Source organism: Octopus bimaculoides, chromosome 6 (genome assembly GCF_046866305.1).
Source record: "Octopus bimaculoides isolate indiv1 chromosome 6, ASM4686630v1, whole genome shotgun sequence".
Taxonomy (NCBI): Eukaryota; Metazoa; Mollusca; class Cephalopoda; order Octopoda; family Octopodidae; genus Octopus; species Octopus bimaculoides.
Genome location: NC_142933.1, coordinates 458,329 through 486,061, shown reverse-complemented (window position 1 = coordinate 486,061; position 27,733 = coordinate 458,329). Strand labels below are relative to the sequence as shown.

Here is a 27,733-nt window from a genome sequence, read left to right as displayed (position 1 = left end):
AAAGTGGAAACAAAAACAGGTTTGTTTTATTCACATTTTAAAAGTCAATTTGCTTTGGTGATCAACAAGAATGTAAAAATACAAATAAAAAAAAACATTTATTACAAAAATATGGATATGCTGCTGCCTTAAACCATTCTTTTCCAGTTCCAGAGTTCTTATGTGTCTCAGAAATGTTCAGCAACTTTTGTCACATTAAGAAGAATAAACTTATAGAAAGGCACATTATGAGATCTCCAATGGCAACAAATTAAAACACAGATTAACCAACAACAAACAGTCATAATTATGAAATTGATGAACCAAACTTGAAAATAGACATCCATAAAAGGAACTGCGATCCGGGTTAAATCAGTCGAAAGTTGAAAAAGCCAATTGAAGTACTTTTATAGACCCAGTTTCTGTTAGAAAAATGGCACAAAAGGAACTGTAAATGGAAATAATTGAATCACAGACTAAGGAACTTCTATAACAAAGATTTTACGATAAATCTTTATTGCACTTCTTTTTTAAAACTTATTATTCTTGAAGAATCCTACCTTTATGAGAAAATAATACTATTTGATAATACTAATAAATAAATGATTGTAAGCTTTTTTCTGAAATCGAAGTGGTGAAGTAAAACAAGACCAAGATTAATAGAAGACAATTTATGAGCTGCAACCTCTCAGATGTCACCAAATATTGAATGCTTAGTTATTTTTATAACAATATACACACATATTTCTTATAAAAGAAATTTTCTTTAAAAATATTTGTATGATTTGTTTAGAGTAATATGCAGTGTACTAAATGCTACATTATGTTTGTTAAATTATAAATTGAAAGATTCGTCCTTCAATGTATAATGAGCAAAATTTCATAAGGTCCATACTTGAAAAAGAGACGTTCTTGTGTTGAAGTTACAGATGACGGAATACAAACTGACAACCACTGAGTCTGTTGTCTGATCTTCAATTGATTTAGTCTAATATCTTACTGATTGACAGCTAAATAAATATTAAGGTTTATCATAAAGAAGTAACTGGTTCTACAAATTGAAGTAAAATGGTTTCATTTAAATATTAGAATATTATTTGTTCCATGTTGCATTTTCAAAAACCAAAAGTTACTAGTACCTTAAATATAGAAATAAATTTTGATCTGAATGAGTAGCTAAACGAAGATAACACCACAAGACAATTCATCATGCAACAATGAAAATCTAATCAGTAATCTTTAAACCATAGTGGAAATTAAAAATGTGAAACTACAATGCATGAATATCATTTGTGATATAAAAACTTATTTGCATTTTCCCATAAAGGCCCATTTTAAAAATGTTCCAATCAACAAAAGCAAAAAAGCAAAAATATGAACCAAAAACTAAAGAGATTTTGTGTGCATATCTAGTATTTGTTTCAAACATTGAATGGCAACACCACAGCCAACTGACAGAAACCAATGAAAAAGTCTCTTCTTTCTTCTAAAATATTGCAAGTTTTAGACAACATCATACAATTTGTTCATTTAGCAATTTGATAAATTGTTAGATTTTTGTTGCTTACCCTCCACCCAAACAGATTTATTTCTGAAAATTTGCTTTCTTTTTGTTAGCCTTGAATTTTCTTCTTAAACACTAGAATCTTCACCATTGATATCATTATCCGTCATTTCATTACATTTGCCCACGCCATCCTCATCACTGTCATTTTCTTCAGCAGGAGAATCACCATCACAGTTGTCTTTCTTCACCAAATCTAATCCATTGTCTTTATTACTACTACTGCTGCTGTTTGAATGTTGACTTGCTGTGTCAGAGTCTAACAAATCTACACCAGAGTCAGCATCCGATTCTTCATTTGCTTTATCACTAAAAGTATCTTGGTTTTTCTGTAAGATAGAACAAAGATCATCAAAACCTGAGAAACGAAGACAAAATAATAATTCAATGCAGTAAACTTAAGAAAGAATGATCAAATGCTTGCTTTATTGGGTCATCTCATCTATTTACATTCTGCTACAGACACACTGTTCAGACATCTGGGTTTTTAAGAAATCAAGTTTTTATTAGAAATCAGTGTTTATGCACCAATAGTTACCACCATGGTCACTGGAGTGTAGACCGCTTCAGTTATACACTCATTATCTGACATACAGCATCAGTTATACACTCATTATCTGACATACAGCATCAGTTATACACTCATTATCTGACATACAGCTTCAGTTAAACACTCATTATCTGACATACAGCTTCAGTGATACACTCATTATCTGACATACAGCATCAGTGATACACTCATTATCTGACATACAGCTTCAGTTATACACTCATTATCTGACATACAGCTTCAGTTATACACTCATTATCTGACATACAGCATCAGTTATACACTCATTATCTGACATACAGCATCAGTTATACACTCATTATCTGACATACAGCATCAGTGATACACTCATTATCTGACATACAGCTTCAGTGATACACTCATTATCTGACATACAGCTTCAGTGATACACTCATTATCTGACATACAGCATCAGTTATACACTCATTATCTGACATACAGCTTCAGTTATACACTCATTATCTGACATACAGCTTCAGTTATACACTCATTATCTGACATACAGCATCAGTTATACACTCATTATCTGACATACAGCATCAGTGATACACTCATTATCTGACATACAGCTTCAGTGATACACTCATTATCTGACATACAGCATCAGTTATACACTCATTATCTGACATACAGCATCAGTTATACACTCATTATCTGACATACAGCATCAGTTATACACTCATTATCTGACATACAGCATCAGTGATACACTCATTATCTGACATACAGCTTCAGTTATACACTCATTATCTGACATACAGCATCAGTTATACACTCATTATCTGACATACAGCATCAGTTATACACTCATTATCTGACATACAGCATCAGTTATACACTCATTATCTGACATACAGCTTCAGTTATACACTCATTATCTGACATACAGCATCAGTTATACACTCATTATCTGACATACAGCATCAGTTATACACTCATTATCTGACATACAGCATCAGTTATACACTCATTATCTGACATACCCTCCGATCTATACACCTTTGGGTCTCTATTACAGATTGAGCCAGGTATGATTAGTAAGTCAACTGGTTGAACCACGAATTGAACCTGTAACCCAGACTGCTTACTGAGGTCTTAACACCAATTGAAACTGCTCACATCTTTACACTAGGCACAGGGGATGGCTTCAGTCATTTAAACCAACTTTGATGGAATTAGAGAAGAACTTCGTAATGTAAGACACCATATCATAAGTCTAGCATTAAACAATGTTATGTAGAATACTGAAAACATTATAAAATGCACTTGAGGTATGTACGCTGCTGTTTCTAGTAGCCCAAGTGACTACATAGAGGCTCTATCAAAAAGTTATACCATTGCTTTTATTCTACAGCACTCATTAGCATAATTAAACAATAAGCAATCTACAATCAGCTTACCATAGTCCATGGAGGAGGAGCTTGGTTGGGACAGCGCCGGAGTGCAAATTTCCACACACCAAAACCAGAAAGACCAATGGTGTACCAATATTTTTCCACAGTGTAGAGGCCTATAGCATGAAGAAAAAGAAAATATAAAAATACATGCAAAACAACTTTGAATCACATGGCTTTGCAATGTCCAGGGATATAATAGAAGATGATTGCCCAAGGTACCGTGCAATGGGATTAAACTCTAAGCAACATGGTTGAGAATCTAATTTAACCACATAGCCATGCCAGTGTTAAGCTCAGAAAGCCAGTTCAGCCATCTTAATAAAATAATCCTTACCATCATAACGATATCCTTCTTCAGGGGCAAAATCACTCTGGGATTTATAACCTCGGATCACTCTAACAGGCCTTCCTAGTTCACAGTTGCGGCTCAGAGCTAAGTTTCCTCGAGTCAATGTTTGGTCTTTAGACTGTGGTGCTGTTCTTAAATTCTGAAAAGGTGAAAAAAAAAAAAACTGTTTTTAAAAAATCTGAGAAGATTCATAGCAATCTGAGTAAGCAATAGTTAATTCTGTAAGAGTTGATTGTGGAAGACGTTTGCCAAGGGAACCACACAGTGGGACTGAACCCAAGGCTGCCTGGTTAGGAAGCAAGTTTCTTAACCACACAGCTACACTTCAGTTGTAGTACACTAACCAACAGTAAAAATAAAATAACTACTGAATTTAGTTAGCGATAAGGCCAAAACTTTCTCTTTATTCATACATTTTTGGGGTTGTGTCAATGTAAGAAATTCTTATTGTTTCTTCACACACCTGCAGAATCATCATCATCATCAGCGTTTAACATCCACTTTCCATGCTGGCATGGGTTGGATGGTTTTACTGGGGACTGGTAGGCCAGGAGGCTGCATCAGGCTCCAATCTCATCTGGCAAAGTTTCTACAGCTGGATGCCCTTCCTAACACCAACCACTCGGAGAGTGTAATGGGTGCTTTTACGTGCCACGGGCACGAGGGCCAGTCAGGCGGTACTGGCACCGACCACACTTAAAAGGTGTTTTTTATGTGCCACCTGCACAGGAGCCAGCCCGGCAGCACTGGCACCGACCTCGCTCAAATGTCTTTTACGTGCCAGTAAGGCAACGCTGGCAATGATCATGCTCGAATGGTGCTTTTTAAGTGCCATCAGCAAGGGAGCCAGTCAGTGGCCCTGGCAATGAAGAAATACAACTTACCTTTGGATTTGTTTTGGTACCTCTGAGATCTCGACCTCCTGGTAATACGAAGAAGAAAGGATTCAATGATAGCAACACAAATGACTTGGTAAAATGTAGAATGGTAGAGTAAAGCTAAGAACTAATGTCACAATATATTCCAGTGGTTGACTGTTTAGATCGCTAGACTAGTGGTTAGTGGTCTAAAACACAAGCGCTATCAGTTTGTAGGCGCAGTTACCCCCCACCCCCAGTGGGTTTAAACAAACTGACACTAGATGGTGTTAGAGTGTGAGATTCTGGCACAACCCCTTAGGACTATCTCTTTCTGCATTGAGACACGAGACTATGAAGATGTAACCTAGCTGTCTCTCCCACACCACACGCCAGTAGCAGATAGGAGCTAACACACAAAAGACCATGGCCTCCAAGCATCAAACCATTTTCATTTATCATTCAGCTGGTGTATATATGTGTAGCCACATTAAAGGTATATAAAGTTACAGCCTTGTTTTATGTATTCTTTATACCAGGTTTCCTGTCAAATGATATTACAGCACTGTGCTTCAGCATAGTTTCTGCAGCTGGATGCCTTTCCAAACACCAACTACTTTACAGATTACGCTGGGTGCTTTGTTTTTTTTCATGCTAGCTGCACTGGTGAGTTCACTATGCAAGACTGTGAACCTCCAATAGAAGTAATGTTATGCTAGATGAGGGTTAAAATGTGAGAGAAGGGGCCAAAACAGAACAGGTTTCTTGCTGTAGAGGAGTCACATGGCTAAACATATTTTAGAAAAGAAGGTGCGAGTTATCAGGGTGAAGCTGGAAAGAGAGATAAAAGCGTGGTGATGAGGTGTATGGATGGACATTAACTGAATTAGAAAAGAAGAATGAAAGACCTACCTGCTCCTGTGTATGTGAAGCATTCTCCGAAATCTAAATCATCTTCATAGCCACCTGACAGAGCAATAGAATATGCTCCTTCTGTTTCACTTCCATGAATACCAGCAACTGTAGGTCTGAACAAGATGTGCGTGTGTGTATGATTAAGAAAGAAGAAGAGAAACCATCAATAGTAACAGAGTTGGAAGATGTTGCTGCAAAATAGCAACAAATCCAAACTATTTTTAAACATTTAAAATAGTGTGTGAATGGACAGCATAACGCACAGGACTTCATTCTACCTCTTGTCCAAATACAGTATTCCTCATTTACGATGCATGAATGCATTCAGATTTCTGGGATTTTATTAATTCTTTAAACTAAGTAAAGCATTTAACAACAGGAAATTTCAAGAGATTAACACTAAACCCAAGTAACCCCAAAGAATTCCATCGTTCATTATGTTCCCTTAAATAGGTAAGACGCTAATTTTAGTAGGATAAGAACAGATATATACAGCAAAAGAGATCCAAATAATCTAGAGTAACTTGTAAAATTTTCAAAATTGTAATTGTATTTCTATATAAAAATATCATTCAGATTCTAATCAGACACAATCAATTAGAACTAAGGCCAATTTAAAAAAGTGACTATTTTATCTTTATTCTAATAATGTATCTAGAACTACATTGTCCAATGTGACCAGCTGTTTTTAAGAAAAGAGGATATGATTCAAGGAAAATCTGGTTGCTATCTTTAGCATGTTGAGTGACCACATTAAACAAAAACAATTGATTTAACTGTCCCATTCTTATTCTCTCTAAGTTCACTAAACAAGCATATTTGGCCCAAATATGTGTGAATTAGTAACTGAAATTCTCACTCTTCCAAGTATGACAATCAAGTAACTTACCTGTGGATTCCAGCATAGCTACACTCCACTCGAGACTGCCACCAGGTACCAACTTCTACACCTGTCGGATACAAGAAACGTGATAAATTTTATTGACAAGGTTGGTAATAAATAAAAGCTATTATTTATTAAAGAATACATATTTATGTCACTCTTTGACTGATTTCACTTATTGGACTGCAACCATGCTGAGAAACAACCATCAAAGGTGTTGGTCACTTACACTGACTCTAGAATTTTACTTCTTGATAATTTTGTAACAAGAAAAAGTAAAATTGACCGAGGCATTAAGGGATGCATAGGCCACAGGATATGGTCTCACTTGGCTTGCCGGGTCTTCTCGAGCACAGTATATTTCCAAAGGTCTTGGTCACTTGTCATTGCCTCGGTGAGGCCTAATGTTTGAAGGTCGTGCTTCACCACCTCATCCCAGGTCTTCCTGGGTCTACCTCTTCCACAGGTTCCCTCTACTGCTAGGGTGTGACACTTTTTCACACAGCTATCCTCATCCATTCGTACCACATGACTATACCAGCACAGTCATCTCCCTTGCACACCACATCTGGTGCTTCTTAGGTCCAACTTTTCTCTCAAGGTACTTACACTCTGTCGAGTATGCACACTGACATTACACATCCAGCAGAGCATACTGGCTTCGTTCCTTGCAAGCTTATGCATGTCCTCAGCAGTCATGGCCCATGTTTCACTGCCATGTAGCATGGCTGTTTGTGAAATTTTGAATTTAGTTCACGGACCCCTAGTACTACCTCTGTGGATGACCAGAGGTCCACGGACCCCAGGTTGGGAACCACTGATCTAGGAAGACAATAACTTTGAATAATAAGAATACACAGAAAGTAATGGGGATAGAATAAAATATAATTTGTTCATGTCTATGTGTGAAATGAATGGAATACTTCAACACCTACCCAACTTATGCAGACATGGAATTAAAAAAATCATTGTTTTATTGCTCTCTTTTCCATGCTTGCAACCATCAAATTAAATTCATTGAGGCAGATTTTCTATGACTAGATTCCCTTCCTGTTATGAACTGCCTAAGGAAGGTATATATATCTCCATGCTCAGATATGTTTTCAGGGAAGACTGGCAACGAAGGACACTGCTTGTATGATGGTTGGGAAGCAAGTTCCTCAAAATCACAGCAATACTTGCACCTACAAGCCACACAGGTGCATGAATAAAGAGACACCTGTCCAAACCGTCATTTGCTGTGGGATTTAACCCAGAATCACTGATTCTGAAATGGAACTTCTTAAACCTACAGAGACATCTAAGGAAAGCTATGACAATGACAGAAGCTACACAGAGTATTGTTATTAGCAAGGATAAGAAACCTCACCTTCAATTGAACCAAATGTATTTTCTCGAAACTGAGGAATTCTTTTAGCTGGAGACGGTTTATCCTCATCAAGGAGTTCAATGAAATTGTTTTCAGATGGTTTCTAGAAAAAACAAGAAAATTGTTAAAATTAGGGGCAGGGGGAAATCTGTAAAAAAATGTTACCATTAGCACAGTGAAGTTGCTGAAGACTTGTTATTTAGAGTTGTGTTTCTGACTTTTCGGTTCCTTAAATGGTTTAATCAGGACAGACTTCTGCATATGACCTTTGCAGAGCCTCCAAGACTGGCAGATAGCAAAATTAATGCACTTCAGTTTAAATGAACAATCATCACTTTAACCCCCACCACCTTTTTTAACCATATTTCTGTTGAAATTCAATTAATTTTGAAACTTTTAACCCATTACCTACCAGTGATCTCATACGAGATCACTTAAAAATTACAAATTTTGTAATTATCTGTCAATATTTACACATATCTAACCTTTTTGCTATATCTACTAGGTATATTTCTCTGATATTCAAATGAGGTTTGCTAACTTTTCACCCAATATCTCGCTTATTTCTATTTAAAATGTTATTTTGATCATGTCAGCATGTTTCTAAGGCTGTTTTATGCTAGAAATCAAAGTTTCATAAAAAAAATTCCAGTTAATAGAATTAGGGGAGGTAATGGGTTAAAGAAAGTAGTAAAATAACTATTTTTTAAATTGGGAGCGGGAACATAAATCAACATGGAATTTGGATGTACGTTTTAATTTAGATCATATCAACCCTTTAGTTACCATATTTCTGCTAAAATTCACTGCTTTTGTTTCAATTAATTTCAAAAATAAAGAACTTATTAAAATAACTGCCATTATTAAACTGGTGTTTGGAATATAAATAAACATGAAATTTTTATAAGAGGTTTTAATTAAAATCACTTAAACCATGAAGTTGGTATCCTAGAACCATAGGTGATCTCAAAAACCAGATTGGCATCATCATCATCATTTAGCGTCCATTGTCCATGCTGGCATGGGTTGGACAGTCTGACCAGGGCTGGTAAGCTGAGAGGCTGCACCAGACTCCAGTCCGATTTGGCATGGTTTCTACAACTGGATGCCCTTCCTAACACCAACCACTCCATTCGTGTGACACCAATATCTGCCACAATTTTACTTGGTCCGAAGAGCCTTCTTCTCAAGCACGGCATAATGCCAAAGGTCTTGGTCATTTGACGTTGTCTCTGCGCAAATCTTTGAAGGCCTTTTTTTTTTGTTAGTAATTAGGTTTATTGTAAAGTTAAAACCCTTTTTTGTCTTAAAACAAAGACATTGTGACTGAAGGATGAACTATAAACGAATTCTTGGAAAGCTGATAGGTTTTACTGACTTAGATAACACAAGACCAACATTTTTTCCCAGAAGAATAAACAAAAATTATTTTCTTACCTCTCCTCTCAGTCTACAAGAACGTCTCACGGCACCAACACTGATTGAACCTTCATCTGTGGTAGAGGGCACAGATGATCTTTTGGAAGCCTTTGGTGTCCACTGTGCTTTGCGTTTAATTGGTTTGTGGACCACTTGAAATTTCTCCAGCTAAAAGGAAAGGACAGAAATGATGACGATGATTCACAAAATTTGTTGAAGTGGCTCCTCATTGAACTGCATTTACAAAGGGGCCTGAACCATATATATTATCATCCCCCTGGACTGGTTTGTGCGGGTGGCACATAAAAGACACCATTTCGAGCGTGGCCGTTTTCGTGCGGGTGACACGTAAAAGCACCCACTACACTCTCTGAGTGGTTGGCGTTAGGAAGGGCATCCAGCTGTAGAAACTCTGCCAAATCAGACTGGAGCCTGGTGTTGCCATCCGGTTTCACCAGTCCTCAGTCAGATCGTCCAACCCATGCCAGCATGGAAAGCGGACGTTAAACGATGATGATGATGATGATGATTATTGTCATTTCAGGTTAAAAATTATACATCAGTGCAGGAATAGGTGTCTGGTAAGAAGTTTGCATCACGACCACATGGTTCCAGGTTCAGTCCCACTGCGTGGCACCTACTATGGCCTCGAGCCAGCCAAAACTTTTTGAGTGGATTAGGTAGATGGAAACTGAAAGAAGCCCGTCATATGTGTGAGTGTGTGCCCTCGCTTTACATCCCTTTAATCTAGTGGTTCAGTGAAAGAGACTGATAGAATAAATACCTAGGACAGAGGTTGATTTATTTGACTTAAAAAATTCAAGGTGGTGCCCCAGCATAGCCACAGTCTAATGACTGAAACAAGTAAAAGATAAAAGATCCTAAGAAAATCTCTTGCGCAAAAAGTTGGGAACCTATCTTATTTTGCAGATTTTAATAGTGTGCTGTTGTGGTTGAAAGTGAAAAGTGGACAAGTGCCTACCAAAAATGAAGTCCAGCATGGTTCTAAATATCATCATAATAATTTAATGTCCACTTTCATGCTGGCATGCGTTGGATGGTTTGACAGGAACTGGCCAGCTGAAGCACTACTCAGGCTTATCAAGTTATTTAGACTTTTGAAGCTTTTTAACAAAGCAGGCGGTAAAAAATAAATAATACTCATCCTTGTGCAGACAAAAAGCAATATATAACATGGAATTTTATTTCATTAAATATAAAGCAAAGGCATGATTTTCATGAGAGAGGAAAAAATAACTTCTCATTAGAGAATTAAAAATAAGAAGGATGTATTTTCTATTTAGCTGATGAGGTCTAATAGCATCGGAACATAGAATTACCTCCCATGATCGTCAAGAGAGAAAATATTTAATGACCACACTAGAATTGTTCTAGTTAGCTCCGCCCTGCATTAAATATCAACACTAACTTTACTACTTTATATTTGGCGACTTTCTCATCTGGATATGTATGGTTTACTTGCAAAACAACTGTTTCGAATCGACAACACGTAGTCGCTCGAACAGCTAAAAAGATCTCCAAAATTACGACTCCTGTAGAAGATAAAAATTTAGAAAACACGCGGAAGAAAATTTGAAGTGGGACGAATGAAATGGAGGCCCCCATAACGATAGCCAGCGCTTCCTGGCGGAAAACAGATTTTACTAATTTTCTAGGAACGATAACTCTCTAAACAATGGATTATTTATCACACTGCCAGCAACCGTGTTCACCGGAATTGGATGTTATATATATATATATGATGAGGAAACAGGTATGTGGCGAAATTATATCGGTCTCTCTCTCTCTCTCTCTCCCCACCTCTGTTAAGCTAGTGAACTAATCTCAGTTAAGAACGAGGCCCTACATGTAAATATACGTGTGTATGTATGTATGTGAAAAGATGGAATTAAAGCCCCGAGCGAGCCGAGAGCAGCATCTCGACTCCTGTTCCTGATTTGTTTTTAACTAAATGTTATATCGTATTGTTAATGGCCCTTAGTAACAGCATGAGACGCTATTTCATGTCTCTTCTGCCAGTCTTCTTTTGTGTAATCTTTCTCCTCGGCCCACTTTAATCCCCGTTTGTCTTTTAGAAGCATTTATCAATCGCTGACACCTTTAAGTGATACATTATTGTGAGTCGGTAACAATCCGGATATTAAAAAAATATATTAGTTGAAAAGCCATAAATTGAAGCCGGAAAGGAACGCATGCTGGAAAGATTAACTAAACATTATGTGGTATTATCGAGGACTAACAGCTTAACATCTTTCATTACAGAAAACTTTCTGAAGGAAGGAGGGAACGAACGTGTGGCTTTGGAATATTTTTTCAATTCTAAGAAGTAAAAAAGGAGAGCGGAAGTACATGAGAATCACTAAAGATTCTCAGCTTTAAAACAATCGGAAAACGAGCCACCGAGGAAATCTTTTCATAGTTACTCGGTCTGCTAGAAAGAGTAGCCAGACCTTCCTCGAATCATACATGTTTGAAGCATTTTTGTTTCTGTAAGGATCGCCTGTCAAAAAGATGATTGTGGAAGAGAGTTAATTTAAAAGACTTGCCCACCATTTCTAGCAGACGTGTTGTCACATGGAGCATGTATTAATAACACAAGTTCCATGTGGGAATTTTAAGAGAAAAGGGTTGTGCCGACACTGGTTCCAATGAAAGTGTTTTTTTCAACGTGGAACCATTTTCTGAGTGGAATACAAACTGTTCTGCCCAAGCAACCACAAAAACAACCAAACTTTAAGAAGATGCTTTGGACGTAGGGAAGTTCCGCTGGCATCTCCCAGCATTAAACAAAAATAGTCGAAGGACACAAATTTAACTTCGTTATAACAATAATTAGCCATACCTACACAAGAGTATCCACTGTCTTTGTTTTCTGAGGCATACCAAGTTTACCTATACTTAATGTATACGCGTTCTCAGATTAAAAAAATATATATATATATTTAAAGCTCGCTGCATAATCACAAAATTCCACGTTCGATCCCAGAATGTGGGGCAAATGGCTTCTGCTCTCATTTCGGTTCCACGTAAATACCTTGTTATGAATGAAGTTTAGTAGAAGAAACAATGCAGAAAACTGTAGCGTGGAAGCACCGGTATATAAAAAAAAAAAAAAGTCGGTGCTCTCTATGTTGTCACATCGTGCCATAACTTAGCGGGTCAGCAAATAAATCTTTGAACTCCAATAACAAACTAGGGAACAAATCCTCATTTTGCGTTTGATTTTCCAAACTTAACATTTCGCCACTAGATTCCAGTCCTTTGCTGAATTTGTAGGATCCAGCTTCCTAAGATCAACTTACATCATTTCTTTCTATGCCTAAACCCTTCCACAGGTTCTTTCCGCTTCAAATTTCTTGTCACTTCTTTATCCGACTCATCATCCGAAAGCAGCATACGTCCTTACCACCTCAAATCCTCTCTATTGTACGCAACATCTGATTCCTCACCCACCTCTTCCTCTAGGGTATGTGCGCTGCATTTCTTTTTACCTTTCGCACAACCCCCATATTCATTGCCTAGGTTTTATTACCATGCAACATCGCACCAAGTGCCACACAATTTGCTCTTTACCCCTACCGCCATCCCCCAACAGAGGCAACTTTTCTCATTACATTCTCCCTTTGGTCACTCTGCTTTTGCGGTACCTGCCAACCCAAACAATTTCATAGGTGCTCTTAAAAGTCGTCTGCCAGTCTGCTTGTGATTTCCAATTCATATCTTGCCCAAAGTTTACATTGGACAGGCTGTATGGATTTATTACACATTACATATAAAGTATAGTGGCTACTTCTCCGATTGCCGGGAATCTTTTCGATATTGACACATTTGTCTTAATTTTCGATTCTAACCTTATATACGGAGCTTTTGTTTTTTTTCTTTTCCTTACATTTACATATATGCTCTGAGAGATGGCAGTCACAGACGTGGATGCCTGATTAAGAAGTTAATAATTATATACTACTTGATAAATGAAACTCATTTTTAAAAAAAATCTTGTCTTCAGATTTCGTGTTGATAAATAGAATTGATTGCTAAGTTGAAATGAAGATTGTTATAGGCAATGGTTTAGCAACACTTTTTTCTAACCCATATAATAAAGCATAAAAAAAAAAACCCATCTAAAAGTATTTTGCCCATTTCTTTCATTTCCAATTATTTTTTGTTGATTTTTCAAGTAATCCAATAAACTTTATTTTCCATAAATCAATTCCTAAAAATCACTGCATAAATGTTGTGATCCTCTTATTTTACCTAATGTCTTTCATTTTTCCGAAGGTAGTAAGTTATAGTTTATGGGAGATTTCACTGCTACTCTCAACCAGTTGAACATTCAAGTGGAAATTCCTTTGTTTAGTCCCCACTGAATACTTCCTTCAGGCCATTCTGGTTGTTAGATTTTGAATTCTTTTCTCAATTGGTTTCGTATTAGTTCACATCTAGACTGATGCAGTACAAGTTACACCTTCATATTGCTTATCTTGTTTAGACTTGATGAAAAAAACTTTTTCAAAATCAAAATTTTTTTTGTTTATCACCATTTAACATCCATTTTCCATGGAGGCATGGGTTGGATGGTTCGACCGGATCTGACGAACGAGAGCACTGTATCAAACTCCAATATCAGTATTGGCATAGTTTCTATGGCTGGATGCCCTTTTCTATGCCAACTGCTTTACAGAGTGCGTTGTGTGCCTTTTCTTGTGGCATCAGTACAAGTGAGATCACGAAATAACTTGCAAGACATACGGGAGTGTAGTATTGAGGGAGGTAGCTTTATGCCAGGTGTCAAAAGGTTGAAATATGAGAAAGACAGAAACAGGGGGTCATGTTCAAGAGAAGATACACGGCTGCCCCCTGTTGGAAAGGCAGGAGAGAGAATAGAGACAGAGGATCAGAAAGGGTGGGGGCTATAATCATTTTGCTGCTGCCTGTCAGATGTTGCTCAAAATTAATACAATTGATTTTTCTTACAGATTTATCAAATGGCAGTAACAAGGAGTGAAATGAAATAAGAAGAGAAGGAAGTCCATCAAAATGCCTCAGGTTTTACTTGAAGAAACTCACCGAAACCTAACATATCAAGAAAACAAACACGATGATTTCCTTCTCATTGAAGTGGAAGCAATTCTTCGACACCCAAACCCAGCAAAAATTACACTGTCCCCACCACTCTTCCCCAAAGGTGGTGATGTTTACCTTTACAAATCTGGTCCCCATGACCGAAGAGTCAAAGATAAATACTGGTGGGTTAACAGAGGGAACAACTTCCACTCAAAAAGTCAAAAGCGCCATGCCATTATGAAGACATACTTCAGTCTAAAAGATAGAAATGGCAGCAAGAAAAGTGATTGCCTTAATGGATTCAGGCGCCACATCTACCGCCTGGCGGATGCAAAAGATGACAGGAGAACATTAATGCTTGTTCACTATCTTGGAGATGAAAAACTACACACAACAATCCCTCATGGTAACAGCAAACACAAAAAAAGTCAGAATGAGAGTAACAGCCATCAAGTAAAAACAATGCTAAGCAATGACTTGGACACAACAACAATGACCACCTCCTTACAAAATTTGAATGCAGCTAAAAATGAACTGAGAACCTCTGATGGTGTTGGAAGCCGTGGCAAGATTATAAAGTCGCCAATCAATAACCTGAAGCAACCAAGTTTTACCATTCAAACATTAAAAGACAACAGCAGTTCAGATGATTTGAAAATCTGTTTGGAGAAATTAAAACACAAATCGGTAAGATTTCTTGTTTCAAATGACCTTTTCGGTTCTCCAGCAGAACCAAAAAGGTTATTTTAGAGCCTTGCTGAAAATTTGAAGTGCTGTGTTCATTCAAATTTACAATAGATATGCATTTATGCTTATATTCTCCTCCATCACTGTCTGACCCCCACACATCCCTATTTTCTGATCTACGGGTTTATTGCTATTATCCCCGTTTTTCTTCACCCCCATTCCCTACATTCACTCCTACTCCAATCTCTAACCACCTGTTGCTCTCCTCTCAAACTAATGAATTTATCCACCCACCCTACCCAATCTTGTGCATTCCTTCTCTTACACTCACCTTCTTGTACCTTGAAAGTAGGCACCAACACCCGGTCAGCGCCACCACTGTCCTTTCGGTTTTTTCCACCCACTTTTATACAACATGCAAGGTAGCTATATATCTCCTCTACAGCAAAGCACCTGTCCTTCTGTCGTGCTAAAACTTGGCATCAAGCCACCTACCCCTGCCTACTGCAGCTCCACTCTGTTAAAGGTTGTTTTCCTCATTGTCTTCTAAGTTAATTGGCGACCTCACCAGGGTCAGTGTTGCCAAATGGCTGGCATGAAAAAGAGAAACCATACAACTGTCCTCTGGCTTGCTGGATGCTGTGAAACCATACAAACCCATCACAGCATGGAAGATGAATGTTGAGTGACAGTGATGATAATTTACATGTAGCTGGTCACCATAGGAACAGAAAGCAGAAGAAATGTAAACAAATGAAAAACGTTCCACAAAGAACATGCTTAAAAAATGAGAATTGGAAACATTGAGAAAATGGTTATTTCCATAATAGTAAAGCTAATGGCCAAATGTTGGGTTTTGATTAAGCTTTGAATATTAACCATCTCAGACCTGGGCCCTTGTGTCTAACTTTACCCTCCACCTGGGCTCCTGAACAAAAAAAAAAAAAAAAGAAAAAAAGGTTGCACTTACACGCACAGGCGTGGTTGTGTGATAGAAAGCTTGCTTACCAACCACATGGTTCTGGGTTCAGTCCCACTGCGTGGCACTTTGGGCAAGTGTCTTCTACTATAGCCTCGGGCTGACCAAAGCCTTGTGAGTGGATTTGATAGACGGAACCTGAAAGAAGCCCGTCGTGTATATATATATATATATATATACATATATTTTGGTGGCACCATCTAAACGTGGCTGATGTCAGGACCCACAACTGGCCCCTGTGCCAGTGACATGTAAAACCACTATCTGAATGTGTTCGATGCCAGGCCCGCCTGACTGGCAGCGCTTTCCAAACTGCCTAACACATGCCAGCATGGAAAGCGGATGTTAAACGATGATGATGTGTGTGAGTGTCTTTGTTTGTCCTTCCCACTCGATCGCTTGACAACCAATGTTGGTGTGTTTGTGTCCCCAAAACATAGCGGTTTAGCAAAAGAGACCGATAGAATGAGTACAAGGCTTACAAAGAATAAGTCCTAGGGTCAATGTGTTTGACTAAAGGTGGTGCTGCAGCATGGCCACAGCCAAATGACAAACAAGTAAAAGAATACAGCTCAAATAAATAAATAAACAGATGCAGGAATGGCTGTTTGGTAAATAGCTTGCTTCCCAACCACATGGTTCTGGAATCAGTCCCACTGTGCGGCACCTTGGGCAAGCGTCTTCTACTATAACCTCAGGCTGACCAAAGCTTTGTAAGTGGGTTTGGTAGAAGGAAACTGAAAGAAGCCTGTCGTGTATGTATATATATATATATATATATATATATATGTGTGTGTGTGTCTTTGTCCCTCCTCCTCCTCCATCGCTTGACAACCGATGTTGGTGTGTTTATGTCCCTAAAATCGAGTGGTTTGGCAAAAGTGACTGATAGAATAAATACAAAGCTTACAAAGAATAAGTCCTAGAATTGATTTGTTTGACTAAAGGTGCTGCTCCAGTATGGCTGCAGTCAAATGACTGAAACAAGTAAAAGAGTCAGCTGCATCTTCTCTTTTCTATGCTGTTCATTACCAGTTTATCAAGAATCCAGCAGAGACGACGTTTAATATATTCCCGCCATAGCAGGAACATCACGTGACAGGGTTAAGCTGTTCTACATTTTAACTTTTCCGTGCAAGGTTGTAAATGTTTAGCCCCTGATCAGGCTTAGTCTGAAAAAGCACCACAGCTGTGGTACCCTGTCCTCTTGTTTAGTCACAATGTACCCCGTACCCATAACATTATTAGTAAGGCATTGAACAAGCAGAATCATTAATAGATTTAGCAAAATGCTCAACGGCATTTCCTCTGCAGTTTTACGTTCTGCATTCAGCTATCACAGAGGCCACCTTTGTTTTTTACTCTTTCTAGTTTAATAAAATAAATAGGTGCAGACGTGGTTGTGTGATAAGAAGCTTGCTTCTCAATCACATGGTTCCGGGTTCAGTCCTACTGCGTGGCACCTTGGGCAAGTGTCTTCTATTATAGCCTCGGGCCGACCAAAGCCTTGTGAGTGGATTTAGTAGACGAAAACTGAAAGAAGCCCATCATCATCATTTAACATCTGCTTTCCATGCTAGCATGGGTTGGACGATTTGACTGAGGACTGGTGAAACTAGATGGCTACAGAATGGTACTTCTTTATCATATAGTTATTTTTTTTCCTTTGTTCTCTTCAATCATACCTGGTCTTCTTGCTTCAATAGCACTGTCAGTCTTTATGGGTGGTGGGGTCCTCATAAAATCCTGTAATTATTATTGTCCACAGCCTCTGGCTCATTATTATGTTTGAGTCAATAGCATGATATGAAGGAGATTGACTGCTATTTCCAGCAAGTCAAGATACGACATCCATCGTGTAAACTGTTTTGTTCCCAGATTTCTGCTGAAATAGACTTTGTTGCAAATCAATTTTGAAAATAATGAAATAGTCCTTCAAATATCTGTCATTATTTAGCCGGTGTTTGGAATATAGACTTAATATAAAATTTGGTTGTGTTCTGATCAAAGCACGTACTAAAAACAAACCCCTCTTTTACTCGTTTCAGTCTTTTGACTGTGGCCATGCTGGAGCACCGCCTTTAGTCGAGCAAATCGACCTCAGGACTTATTCTTTGGAAGCCTAGTACTTATTCTTTCGGTCTCTTTTGCCGAACCGCTAAGTTACGGGGACGTAAACACACCAGCATCGGTTGTCAAGCGATGTTGGGGGGACAAACACAGACATACAAACACATACACACATACATATATATATATATATATACATATATACGACAGGCTTCTTTCAGTTTCCGTCTACCAAATCCACTCACAAGGCATTGGTCGGCCCGAGGCTATAGTAGAAGGCACTTGCCCAAGATGCCACGCAGTGGGACTGAACCCGGGACCATGTGGTTTGTAAGCAAGCTACTTACCACACAGCCACTCCTACGCCTTCATAACTTATTTTTACGAATTTTCAAGCCAATTTTCTTCTCTTCTGCATTTTTTAAAATTCTTGGTTTTCACAATGGAATTAATACGATTATCCAATAAATAATTTTTTTGATGCAAAGTTTCATAAAATAAAACTAAGGGCAGATTCAATCAGGTTTTGGTATCAAAGAGATTAACCCTATTTATGGCATAACTACAAATTTCTGCCCCAACGACTTTGGATGATCATAACTTTCAGAAAAATGGATATTTTTAATGAAATTTCCAACGGTAGATTCCGAATATAGAAAAGTTTAGGGAGAAAGTGTTTTAGGAGGCGTTGGTGTGGGGAATTTCGGAAAATTCACCGGAGTCCAACTCGTCTTAACTTTGAAGAAAATTGGTATTTTTTAATGAAATTCTCTACAAATATGCCTCGGACTATGTAGATTCCGAGGACATAGGAATTTTAGGGGAAAACAACTGGGGGATATTTTTAAGAACTGTTCCCCACCCGGGGGTGTTTCGGAACAAGTCGTCCTTATTTGTTTCATTTTCTCCTAAAACACCCCCCACCCCCCCAAAAAAAATTTGTATATTCGGAATCTACGTGATACAACATATATTCGTAGAAACTTTCATGAAAAAAATATCCATTTTTCTGAAAGTTATCATCCAAAGTCGCGGCAGAAACCTGTAGTCATGTCGAATTCATCACAAATGTCAATTTCCATGAGCTGCAGCCATCAAAATAACGAGATAAAACAGTAGAAATTCAAGGTTGGCCTACAGATGGTCCTTATCAGGTGGTAGTAAAAACACAATAAAATAACATTTTAAGGTTACTTTATTAAGTCATATTTAGTTGGGTTCATTATAGAAACGATCTGCTCATTTATAGCTAGCCTGGAGCCTAATGAAAATCGTAGTTTCATCATTGAACGCTCATGATCCATTGCCGACATGGATTGGACGGTTTCACAGGATCCAGCGTTTCCTAACACTAAGCAATTTACAACGCGTACCAGGTGCTTTCTTTTTTTTTTTTTTTTTTCGTGCTACTGGCCCTAGCGAGGTTGCCATGCAACTTGAATGGTCAGCCCTGAATGGGCAATATCTCGCTTTAATTATGTGCGTGCCCACGGCGACAGAGACCGATTCCAAGAAGATTCGACCACCCAAGAGGAAAGACTCAGCAATGAAGTGGTTAGGTGACTAGTCTGGAGGAAGAGACTCCAAATATGAGGACGAGGTGACCGTGGCTCAATACGATAGTAAAGACAGATCTCTTATCAAAAACGTTCCAGCCACGACCATCTTGTAATTTTTTCTTCTTCTTCTTTAATGTATCAAAGATTACATTATCCACTGTGTTCTATAATCATAGACTTGTGATATGCATGGATTAAGCTGCTATTTTCTTAGGAAATAGATAATTCTAAGTTTGGTCGATGTTGTTTAGCTCTAGGTCAACCCCAGTCCAGTAAATCAATGATCAAGAGAATGCCAACCGTGACCCTCTCGTCTTTTCACTATCAACTGATGATTCAAGGATAGCAATATATGACGTTATTTTCTAAAATGATGGAGTGTGCTTTGAGGGTGATTTGACTACTATTTCTACCATGTAGAACAACCACTTAACTAGAGGTTCTTAGTAAAAGTATTATGCCGGCAGTAGATAAAAGTATTATGGCAATCTATTTCATTTCCGCAATACAAAAAACAGGTGGCCGTTTATTTAGTCATTTACTGTTTTCACATCTTTCCCCATAAATATTAATTTTGAATGTTTTAGCATGAAATAGAATCTGCAAGAACACGAGATGAGCGGTGAAACGTTTTCTTCTTTTAAAAATAATTTCATAACCGAAAACTTTTTTTTTTAATCTACATGTTTTATAAACAAGTGTAAAACAATTCGCTCTACTTTTTAGAAATGACACTTGTTAGGAGGTTGTTTTTTTTTTAAATATTGAATGTCTAAAAAAATTACGATGAAAAAGTTCTCTATCTTTTTAAGACATGAAATATTTCTGCTTTTGAGAAAGATAAAAACTAAAACTTCCGTGGAAAAGCACGTGTGTTACCGGCTTAGCCGGTTTAACCCTGCTTAACCGACAATTTAAGAAGAGGAGACAAAGAAAAGAATAACTTAATATGGACGAAAAACAACTTACAGAATGACGGATTCCCAGCTCAGCCAAAACCCTCCGATTGTCGGCGAGATTTTTCAGACGAAGTTTTTCGTATTCACTGCACATTTTTCTTTTTTAGAAAAGAGACTAAAACCGATTCAATCTTTAACAGAAAAATATATCAGAGGAATCTGATGAATTTCAATTAAAAGTGTCTTCTTTTCGACTCCGTCAGAGAATTGTGTGGCTGTAAATACAGATACACGTTCTGTGTGGGTTCCAGTCTCCCGCGAAATTTATGTCACGTGCTGCCATATCGGAATGTTGATTGGTAGTTTGTATTATCTAGGCGTAACGGCGGGAAAACAACTGCTTCTATAACTCCACCTATATTTAAATGTCACAGTGACAATTTTGAAATTGCTTCAGTTTGAAATGATTACAGATATTCTTTCCTATAAATCACTGAATTAGATCGATTCTCAATATATTTTTTCGTTTACTCTCTATTTCCTATTTACTTGTAAGCATCTGTTTTATTAGTGCGCGACTATATCAGTTTGGAGAGAATATGCATGAGATCTTGTTGAAACCGTACGTTTTTAACCTGGACACCTGGAATAAAACGAAATCGTCGCAAATAAAATATTGACAAAATGAAGTTAGAAGAATAAATTTAAAACATAAAATAAATTCTTATTTATCGGCAGATTTCGATTCCAGTTGTAGATCTTTGTATAGACATAAAGCATTTGTACAGCTTTAGTCTTTTTGGCCGCTCGTCTTGTAAAATTGTACAATTAATTCTACAGAAGAAATCTGTAATTGTCTCAGATATTACACATTATTTGTTGGTTGAAAATAAATCAGTAAAATATATTACTAATATTTATATTTAAAAGAAAAGGTGACGTTTACATATCCGAAAGTAGCGTCATGTCATTTTTGTTAAGTATTTCCGGAAGTTTTTTTTTATATTTAAGCCAAGCTATTTTGTTTTTGTTGCTTTATCGCTTAATTTCCTTTCAATGTTGTTCAGTATGTGACATAACTTTGTGTTTTTGTATGAGAAATCAAACAATTTGAAAACAGATGACTTCAACAAGATGAGCGAACACACACACCATCATCATCATCATCATTTGAAATGCTTTTACGGTGACATGTTTCTAGTGCTGTTTGAAATGTCAAGCCTAGCGTCGTCTACCAACCACTCAGTTGCTAATGAACCTACTCCACCTCTGATAATACACACACACATATAAGCACCTTCTATATATATATATATATATATATATATATATATATTTGTATGTGCGTGCGTGTGTATATATATATATATGTGTGTATATATATATATATATATATATGTGTGTATATATATGTATATATATTTCGTTTTTGGATTTGGTTTGCAAGATTTTTTCTGTGATTTCGTGTGTTGAAGCATCTTCTGTTGTGTCTGGGGAGAGTCATTTTCTTATCGTGCCTTAAAATTTAACACTCACCGTTAAAATTTCCACTTATTTCTTATTTTTATTTCCCTGAAATTTTAACTGTTGAGTGTGTTAAATTTTAAGGCACGATAAGAAAATGACTCTCCCCAGACACAACAGTATATATATATATATATATATATATATATATATATATATATATAGGGAAAAGAACCAAGGTTGTTAATATGTGTGTGTGTGTCGGTCTGGCCGTATTTATATCTCCTCGTCCGGACATGGGGCACTAATTGCAAAATAAAGGCTGCTGTCATACAAGCAGAGTTGTTCTGACTGCAATCTTCTGTGTAAACAGGTTCTGGTTATTGTGGTATTTATGTTCAAAATAAGCACAAGGGTTGATTTGTTCAATTACAATTCTTCAAGGCGGTGCTCCAGCTTGGTCACTGTCAAATGACTGAAACAAGTATAAAAGATAAAAAGATGCTCTCACATACACACACACGCACATGAACATCTGGAGCTGGTTGGTTTCATTTTCCCTCCACCCAGATCCCCCCTCTACCCCACTCATCTCTCTCTACCTCTTGATATTCACACCCTTACACAAATCACATTGCTAATTCCTTCTTCCCCAGAACCTTTTTTTTTTTGCTCTGGAATCTTCTCCAATTCTTGGTGGTTGACTGTTGGTGGAGGTGTTAATTTAAATCTTTTCACCTAAAGTTCGAGTTAATCATTGTCAAAATTCCTTTTTAATAAATTAATTATTTTAGGATATTTCCATTTAATTGTTTTACAAATGTTTCCTCTTGTTTTTTTTCCTTTTTTTTTTTCTTCTTTTTCTAGTGTTTGTTATCCTGACATTAAAAACAAAAAGACTCTTCTTAGAAATCGTAAGCAAAGACGTTTCCAGTGAAGGACACCTACAACTGTATCATGCTTCCATTTCAATTTTTATATATTTTTGTATAAATTTCAGACACTCGTTCACTCCACGTGCAACTATCTCATTCCATGTTATTACAGCATCTGCACTTTCTGATGGTGTTCTCTATGGCAATTGTGCTTTTGTGTCTTATCCAAAGGACTTGATCTTATGCTGCTGCTATCATCATCATCATCATCATCATTTCTTATACTATGACTGGATTATACTACTAAATGTAGATTAACATACGAATCAATATTATTGAAATACACTCATACCCAAGATACACTGGATATATTTATGTCTTTATTGCCCACAGGGGGCTAAACATAGAGGGGACACACAAGGACAGACAAAGGGATTAAGTCAATTACATTGACCCCAGTGTATAACTGGTACTTATTTAATCGATCCCGAAAGGATGAAAGGCAAAGTCGACCTCGGTGGAATTTGAACTCAGAATGTAACAGCAGATGAAATACTGCTAAGCATTTCGCCCAGTGTGCTAACGATTCTGCCAGCTCGCTGTCTTACACTGGATATATCAAAGAAGAATGAAGTGCATTTGAACTACAGCTTTATTTTAAAACGAATCCAGCTGTAGAAACTCTGCCAAATCAGATTGGAGCCTGGTGTAGCCATCTGGTTCACCAGTCCTCAATCAAATCGTCCAACCCATGCTAGCATGGAAAGTGGATGTTAAATGATGATGATGATGATGATGATGATGATACATTCAGTGATGTAGGAGTTTTGTGTTTGCTTGTGAGGGGAGCAAGTGAGATTAGCTCAATGGAATTAGTATGGGAATAAATATATTTTAAAAAGATATCTTAGTAATAATTGTTTTCTCTAATGTCTTTCTCATGGCTATTGTTTCAGGCTAATCACTCTGAATTGGTAGAAAACAACTTATTGACACCAACAAAAATAAGACGAACAGATGGAAACACTTATAACATTCAAGGCACCTTGGCCCTGGCACATCATCATCCTGTGAACCAATCTAAAACAGCTTCTCAACTCTGGACAGGGGATAACAAACAAAACCATTCTCAAATCCATTCTGTAGTACCAGTGTCCCGAACAAACACAGCCCTGTTGGCTTCTGTTTTACCGAACAAAGACAAACCCCAAATGAGGATCCAGGATGAACGTATTAAAAATCAAACAATTTTCCATAACCGACACCAGTCGAACATGTCATTCCAACAAAGGAAAAAACTGCAGCAGCTACAAAAAGTAGACAATTCTCTTGCAAGTTTGTTGCCGAGGTCTTTACATGCTGCAGAAAGTTTATCTTTCAAAAACCTACAGTCTTTGGGTCTAAATGCCAGCCCAGATGGTCATCTCAGTAAAAGGTGTGTAAATCCTTCTGAGCGCCAGACTTCTAAAAATAGTTGTGCAGATACAGTGAAGCAATCTAGTCTGGCAAATTGTCCAGAAACCGATTCCAGATTACAAATAGACTACATGAAACTGTTTGAAGAAGCTTCAAAATTGCCACAAATGGGTTGTGATGTCTTTGTTCTTGTATCATATCCTGGCTGTAAACCAGCTTACTGGGGCACCAAGAAATATGTACAGAAATTTGAAAATTCTGAGTGTTTGCAGCCTTATGTTGCTTCAAATTGTCTTTCTGTAAAGTTAAAAGACTCTTCTTTGTCTCCTAAAAACTTGAATTATTCTGAATCAGAAACGGACAATAAACTTGGTAAACTAAGAATTTCAAACTCAGCAAATAATAATAAAAGTGTAGTGACTCTGAAGAAGGAACCAATGGAGGATGATTCTCCAGACAATAATAACAGAATCCCAGAAGTCACAATAAAAAACGAAATCCTTGAAGATGTAATTATTAGAGACTCTACTGGACTTGCTAATGGTAACCGTGACTTAACAGAAACCACAAGGAACTCCGTAAATGGAAGTAATAATTCCAGAGGGCAGTGTTTACAAAAAGACAATACATTTAAAAATTCTTTGCAAAGAACTATAGAAGAACAGTACAAATCAATGTACAGAACACAAGAGAACTCAATGTCTTTTGACCAAATCATACCTCAGACTAGCAGAAAGAAAGACAAGAGATCTATTGCTGATGAGATGACATGTCATAATAAAGATACAAAAAATATTGGGGGGAATTCAAATGGGATGTTACCAACTCCAGTTTATGTCAAAATAGAATCTTTGGCTGATGATCTTGAAAACAGATAATAACTTTATGGCAGTGTGATAAACTGTCTCTAGTTTATCATATTGGTGAGGTGGAGAGGGGTTTTTAAATGTACTAATTTCAATTATTTCCCTTTGTAAAGACAGATCGTGTAATATCTGTGAAGCACATATTAAATACTTTTACAAATAGCAAGTTAGTGTTAACGTTTTTAATGCAGGAAGCATTCGAAAGTTAATTAGAAATAATCCTGTGGTGAAAGGGAAACTAGTACGAATCACTAATAATATTTGAATTAGCTTGGTAAGTACAGGGAGGCAACTCTGCACAGATTTGGTTTTTATAACATCACCAGCGAAACAATTTTTACCATAATTATTTCAAGTTAACTTTTAATATTTCCTCTATTAAATATGTTAACACCAACTTAACTATTGTTTCTCATATGAATGACGTCTCTGAGTTATTTATTCTTGTTGACTTTGATTGTGATTTTCAATTTTTTAATGAATTTTTGAACCAACGAGTACATTTTAATGGTCGCGATTTCGTTTGCCTCTCAATACTCCTGGAAGACACAAATGTGGATGGTCACGTGGTTTTGTGTTTACAGTTGAAAATAACGATGCTTGCACTAATTAGTGAGCCATACACACAAAACTATACACTGCTCACTTTAGTGTCTTCCAGGGGTAATGGTAAACAATCGTACCCACTAAAGCACACGCACAGATTCAGAAGATTAAACCATTCTTAAAATTGTTATATGTGTAATATTGTTAGTGAAGTGCCAAACAATTTGAGCATCGATAACAAATTTGAATCTCCATTAAAATGTCTTAGATATTGTTGTTGATTAGATTATAAACTTTCCACTTCACCCTCAGAGATAATCATATTTTTGATATTTATATCTTTACATTATACATTGACTGGTTTCATCTCTGATCATATATATATATATATATATATATATATATATATATATATATAATATTGTGCTTGTTGTATGCACTGTTCAGGTGTTCTACAACTCATTAGAAAAGGTTAAAAGAGAGAACAGAAAGCAGACATAAATAAAGAAAGACAGCAATGAAAGCAAGCTAGAAATACCTGCACAGTACACAGAACAGGGAACATTAAAAGATTCATTAAGAGGAAAGGGTGCTTAAGTGTGTCAGGAATAAAGTTGGTGAATTTCAGGAAGCATGGAATCTTTGAAGGATTCAGTGTCCTGACAACTAACAACTGATGTGTGTAGTTTGTTCTATGGTTTGTTAATTCTGAGTATGTTAAAAATGTCTCTGAAAGTCATGGGTGTTGAGCTGTTTTTTGTTAATTTTATAAACTGGTGCAAAAGTGTTAGAGCTGTTGAATTCAAAATGGTGGCCAAAGCTGTTATTGGAAAGATGGTGGATAATCTTGTGTGCTTCTCCCAAGTCAGTTGCTAGATGCTGAGACTTTAGTGTATTGATGCCTAGAGAAGGAATATGTTCAAGACACAGTCATCACCAAGTATATATCACAATTCCTGTTTGTGTAGATTGTACCAGCCTGGAATTGAACTATGAAATTTTTAAATTTAATTTATCACCAAAAATCTTTTTTTTATACAACTTTATCTGATACTAAATATATAAATAAAAAAAATTTATTACAGTATTTGAAAGACATTCCAGTCTTGATGACTAACTAAAGGTATCTCAGAAAAATACAGGTGTTGCAGAAATATGATGGATTATCCTTCTAGTCCTAAAAAATGGACCATGGGCACTAATGGGTTAAGAGTGATGTAAATAATTTTCAAAAGTTTTCATCTCAAAGATGAGGTTAATTGTCTGAAACAGATTTGAGCTAATATAAAGGAATAATATAGAAGCTATACTCTAAGAAGTTTTATGTATTCTAAGATCATACCTTTGCTTTTATGGTATAAAATGATTCATCTTATATATCATCATCATCATCATCATTTTACTTTCATTTTACCATATATGTAATGATTGGTCAGGCCTTCTCTAAAACATCTGGTTATCTCCTTTATAAGTTTTTTTATCTTACAATCAGTTTTCTTCTTTACCCGACAGTCCACATACATCCATGTACATCACACAGCCACATCAATTAGCGTCTTCTCTCTTCTTTATTCACATTAATATTACACATTAAGGGGAAACATTCTCACCTCATTTCTTTCTAACTTTCTCCTGTTTTTCCATCCAAATCCTCCTTCATCATGCAACCTACCTTTCACTAAAACAGTAAATGTCTTTGTTACCTGCTGAGGTAATAACTCCTGGAACTTAGTCCGCTCTGATTTTTAATTTGGTTACTATTGCTAGCTGAAATACTCACCTTCGAATGTTGATTAGGAAACATCAACTGTTAACTACTTCTAGCAAACTTTGTGGGCAAATTCATTTCATAGGGGCTTTTTATTGCTAAATACTCCTGTGCATCTTTTACATACAAAGTCAGTTTCAGCTAGCCTGAGGTCCAACTCTGTTGTGCACCCATAACTTATTCTTTGTAAGCCTAGTACTTATTCTATTGGTCTCT

General features: G+C 36.9%; 2 protein-coding genes across 3 annotated transcripts; one reads left to right on the top strand and one right to left on the bottom strand.

Moving 5' to 3' along the window:
* LOC106872212 (uncharacterized) lies at positions 1-20,884 on the bottom strand. The gene is made up of 9 exons (XM_014919121.3): positions 20,653-20,884; positions 9,322-9,471; positions 7,885-7,987; positions 6,522-6,582; positions 5,630-5,745; positions 4,745-4,782; positions 3,846-3,999; positions 3,515-3,624; positions 1-1,872 (listed from the first exon to the last, which is right to left on the bottom strand). Exons 1-9 carry the CDS (start codon positions 20,734-20,736, stop codon positions 1,612-1,614), a joined length of 1,077 nt encoding a protein of 358 aa, XP_014774607.1. The 5' UTR covers positions 20,737-20,884; the 3' UTR covers positions 1-1,611.
* Positions 10,987-25,624, top strand: LOC106872210 (uncharacterized). 2 transcript variants are annotated; one of them, XM_014919118.3, is made up of 3 exons: positions 10,987-11,077; positions 14,301-15,075; positions 23,878-25,624. In XM_014919118.3, exons 2-3 carry the CDS (start codon positions 14,362-14,364, stop codon positions 25,213-25,215), a joined length of 2,052 nt encoding a protein of 683 aa, XP_014774604.1. In that variant the 5' UTR covers positions 10,987-11,077; positions 14,301-14,361; the 3' UTR covers positions 25,216-25,624. The 2 variants fall into 2 exon arrangements, with proteins under 2 accessions (XP_014774604.1, XP_014774605.1); XM_014919119.3 differs by lacking the exon at positions 10,987-11,077 and adding an exon at positions 11,209-12,790.
* The last annotated feature ends 2,109 nt before the right edge of the window (positions 25,625-27,733 follow it).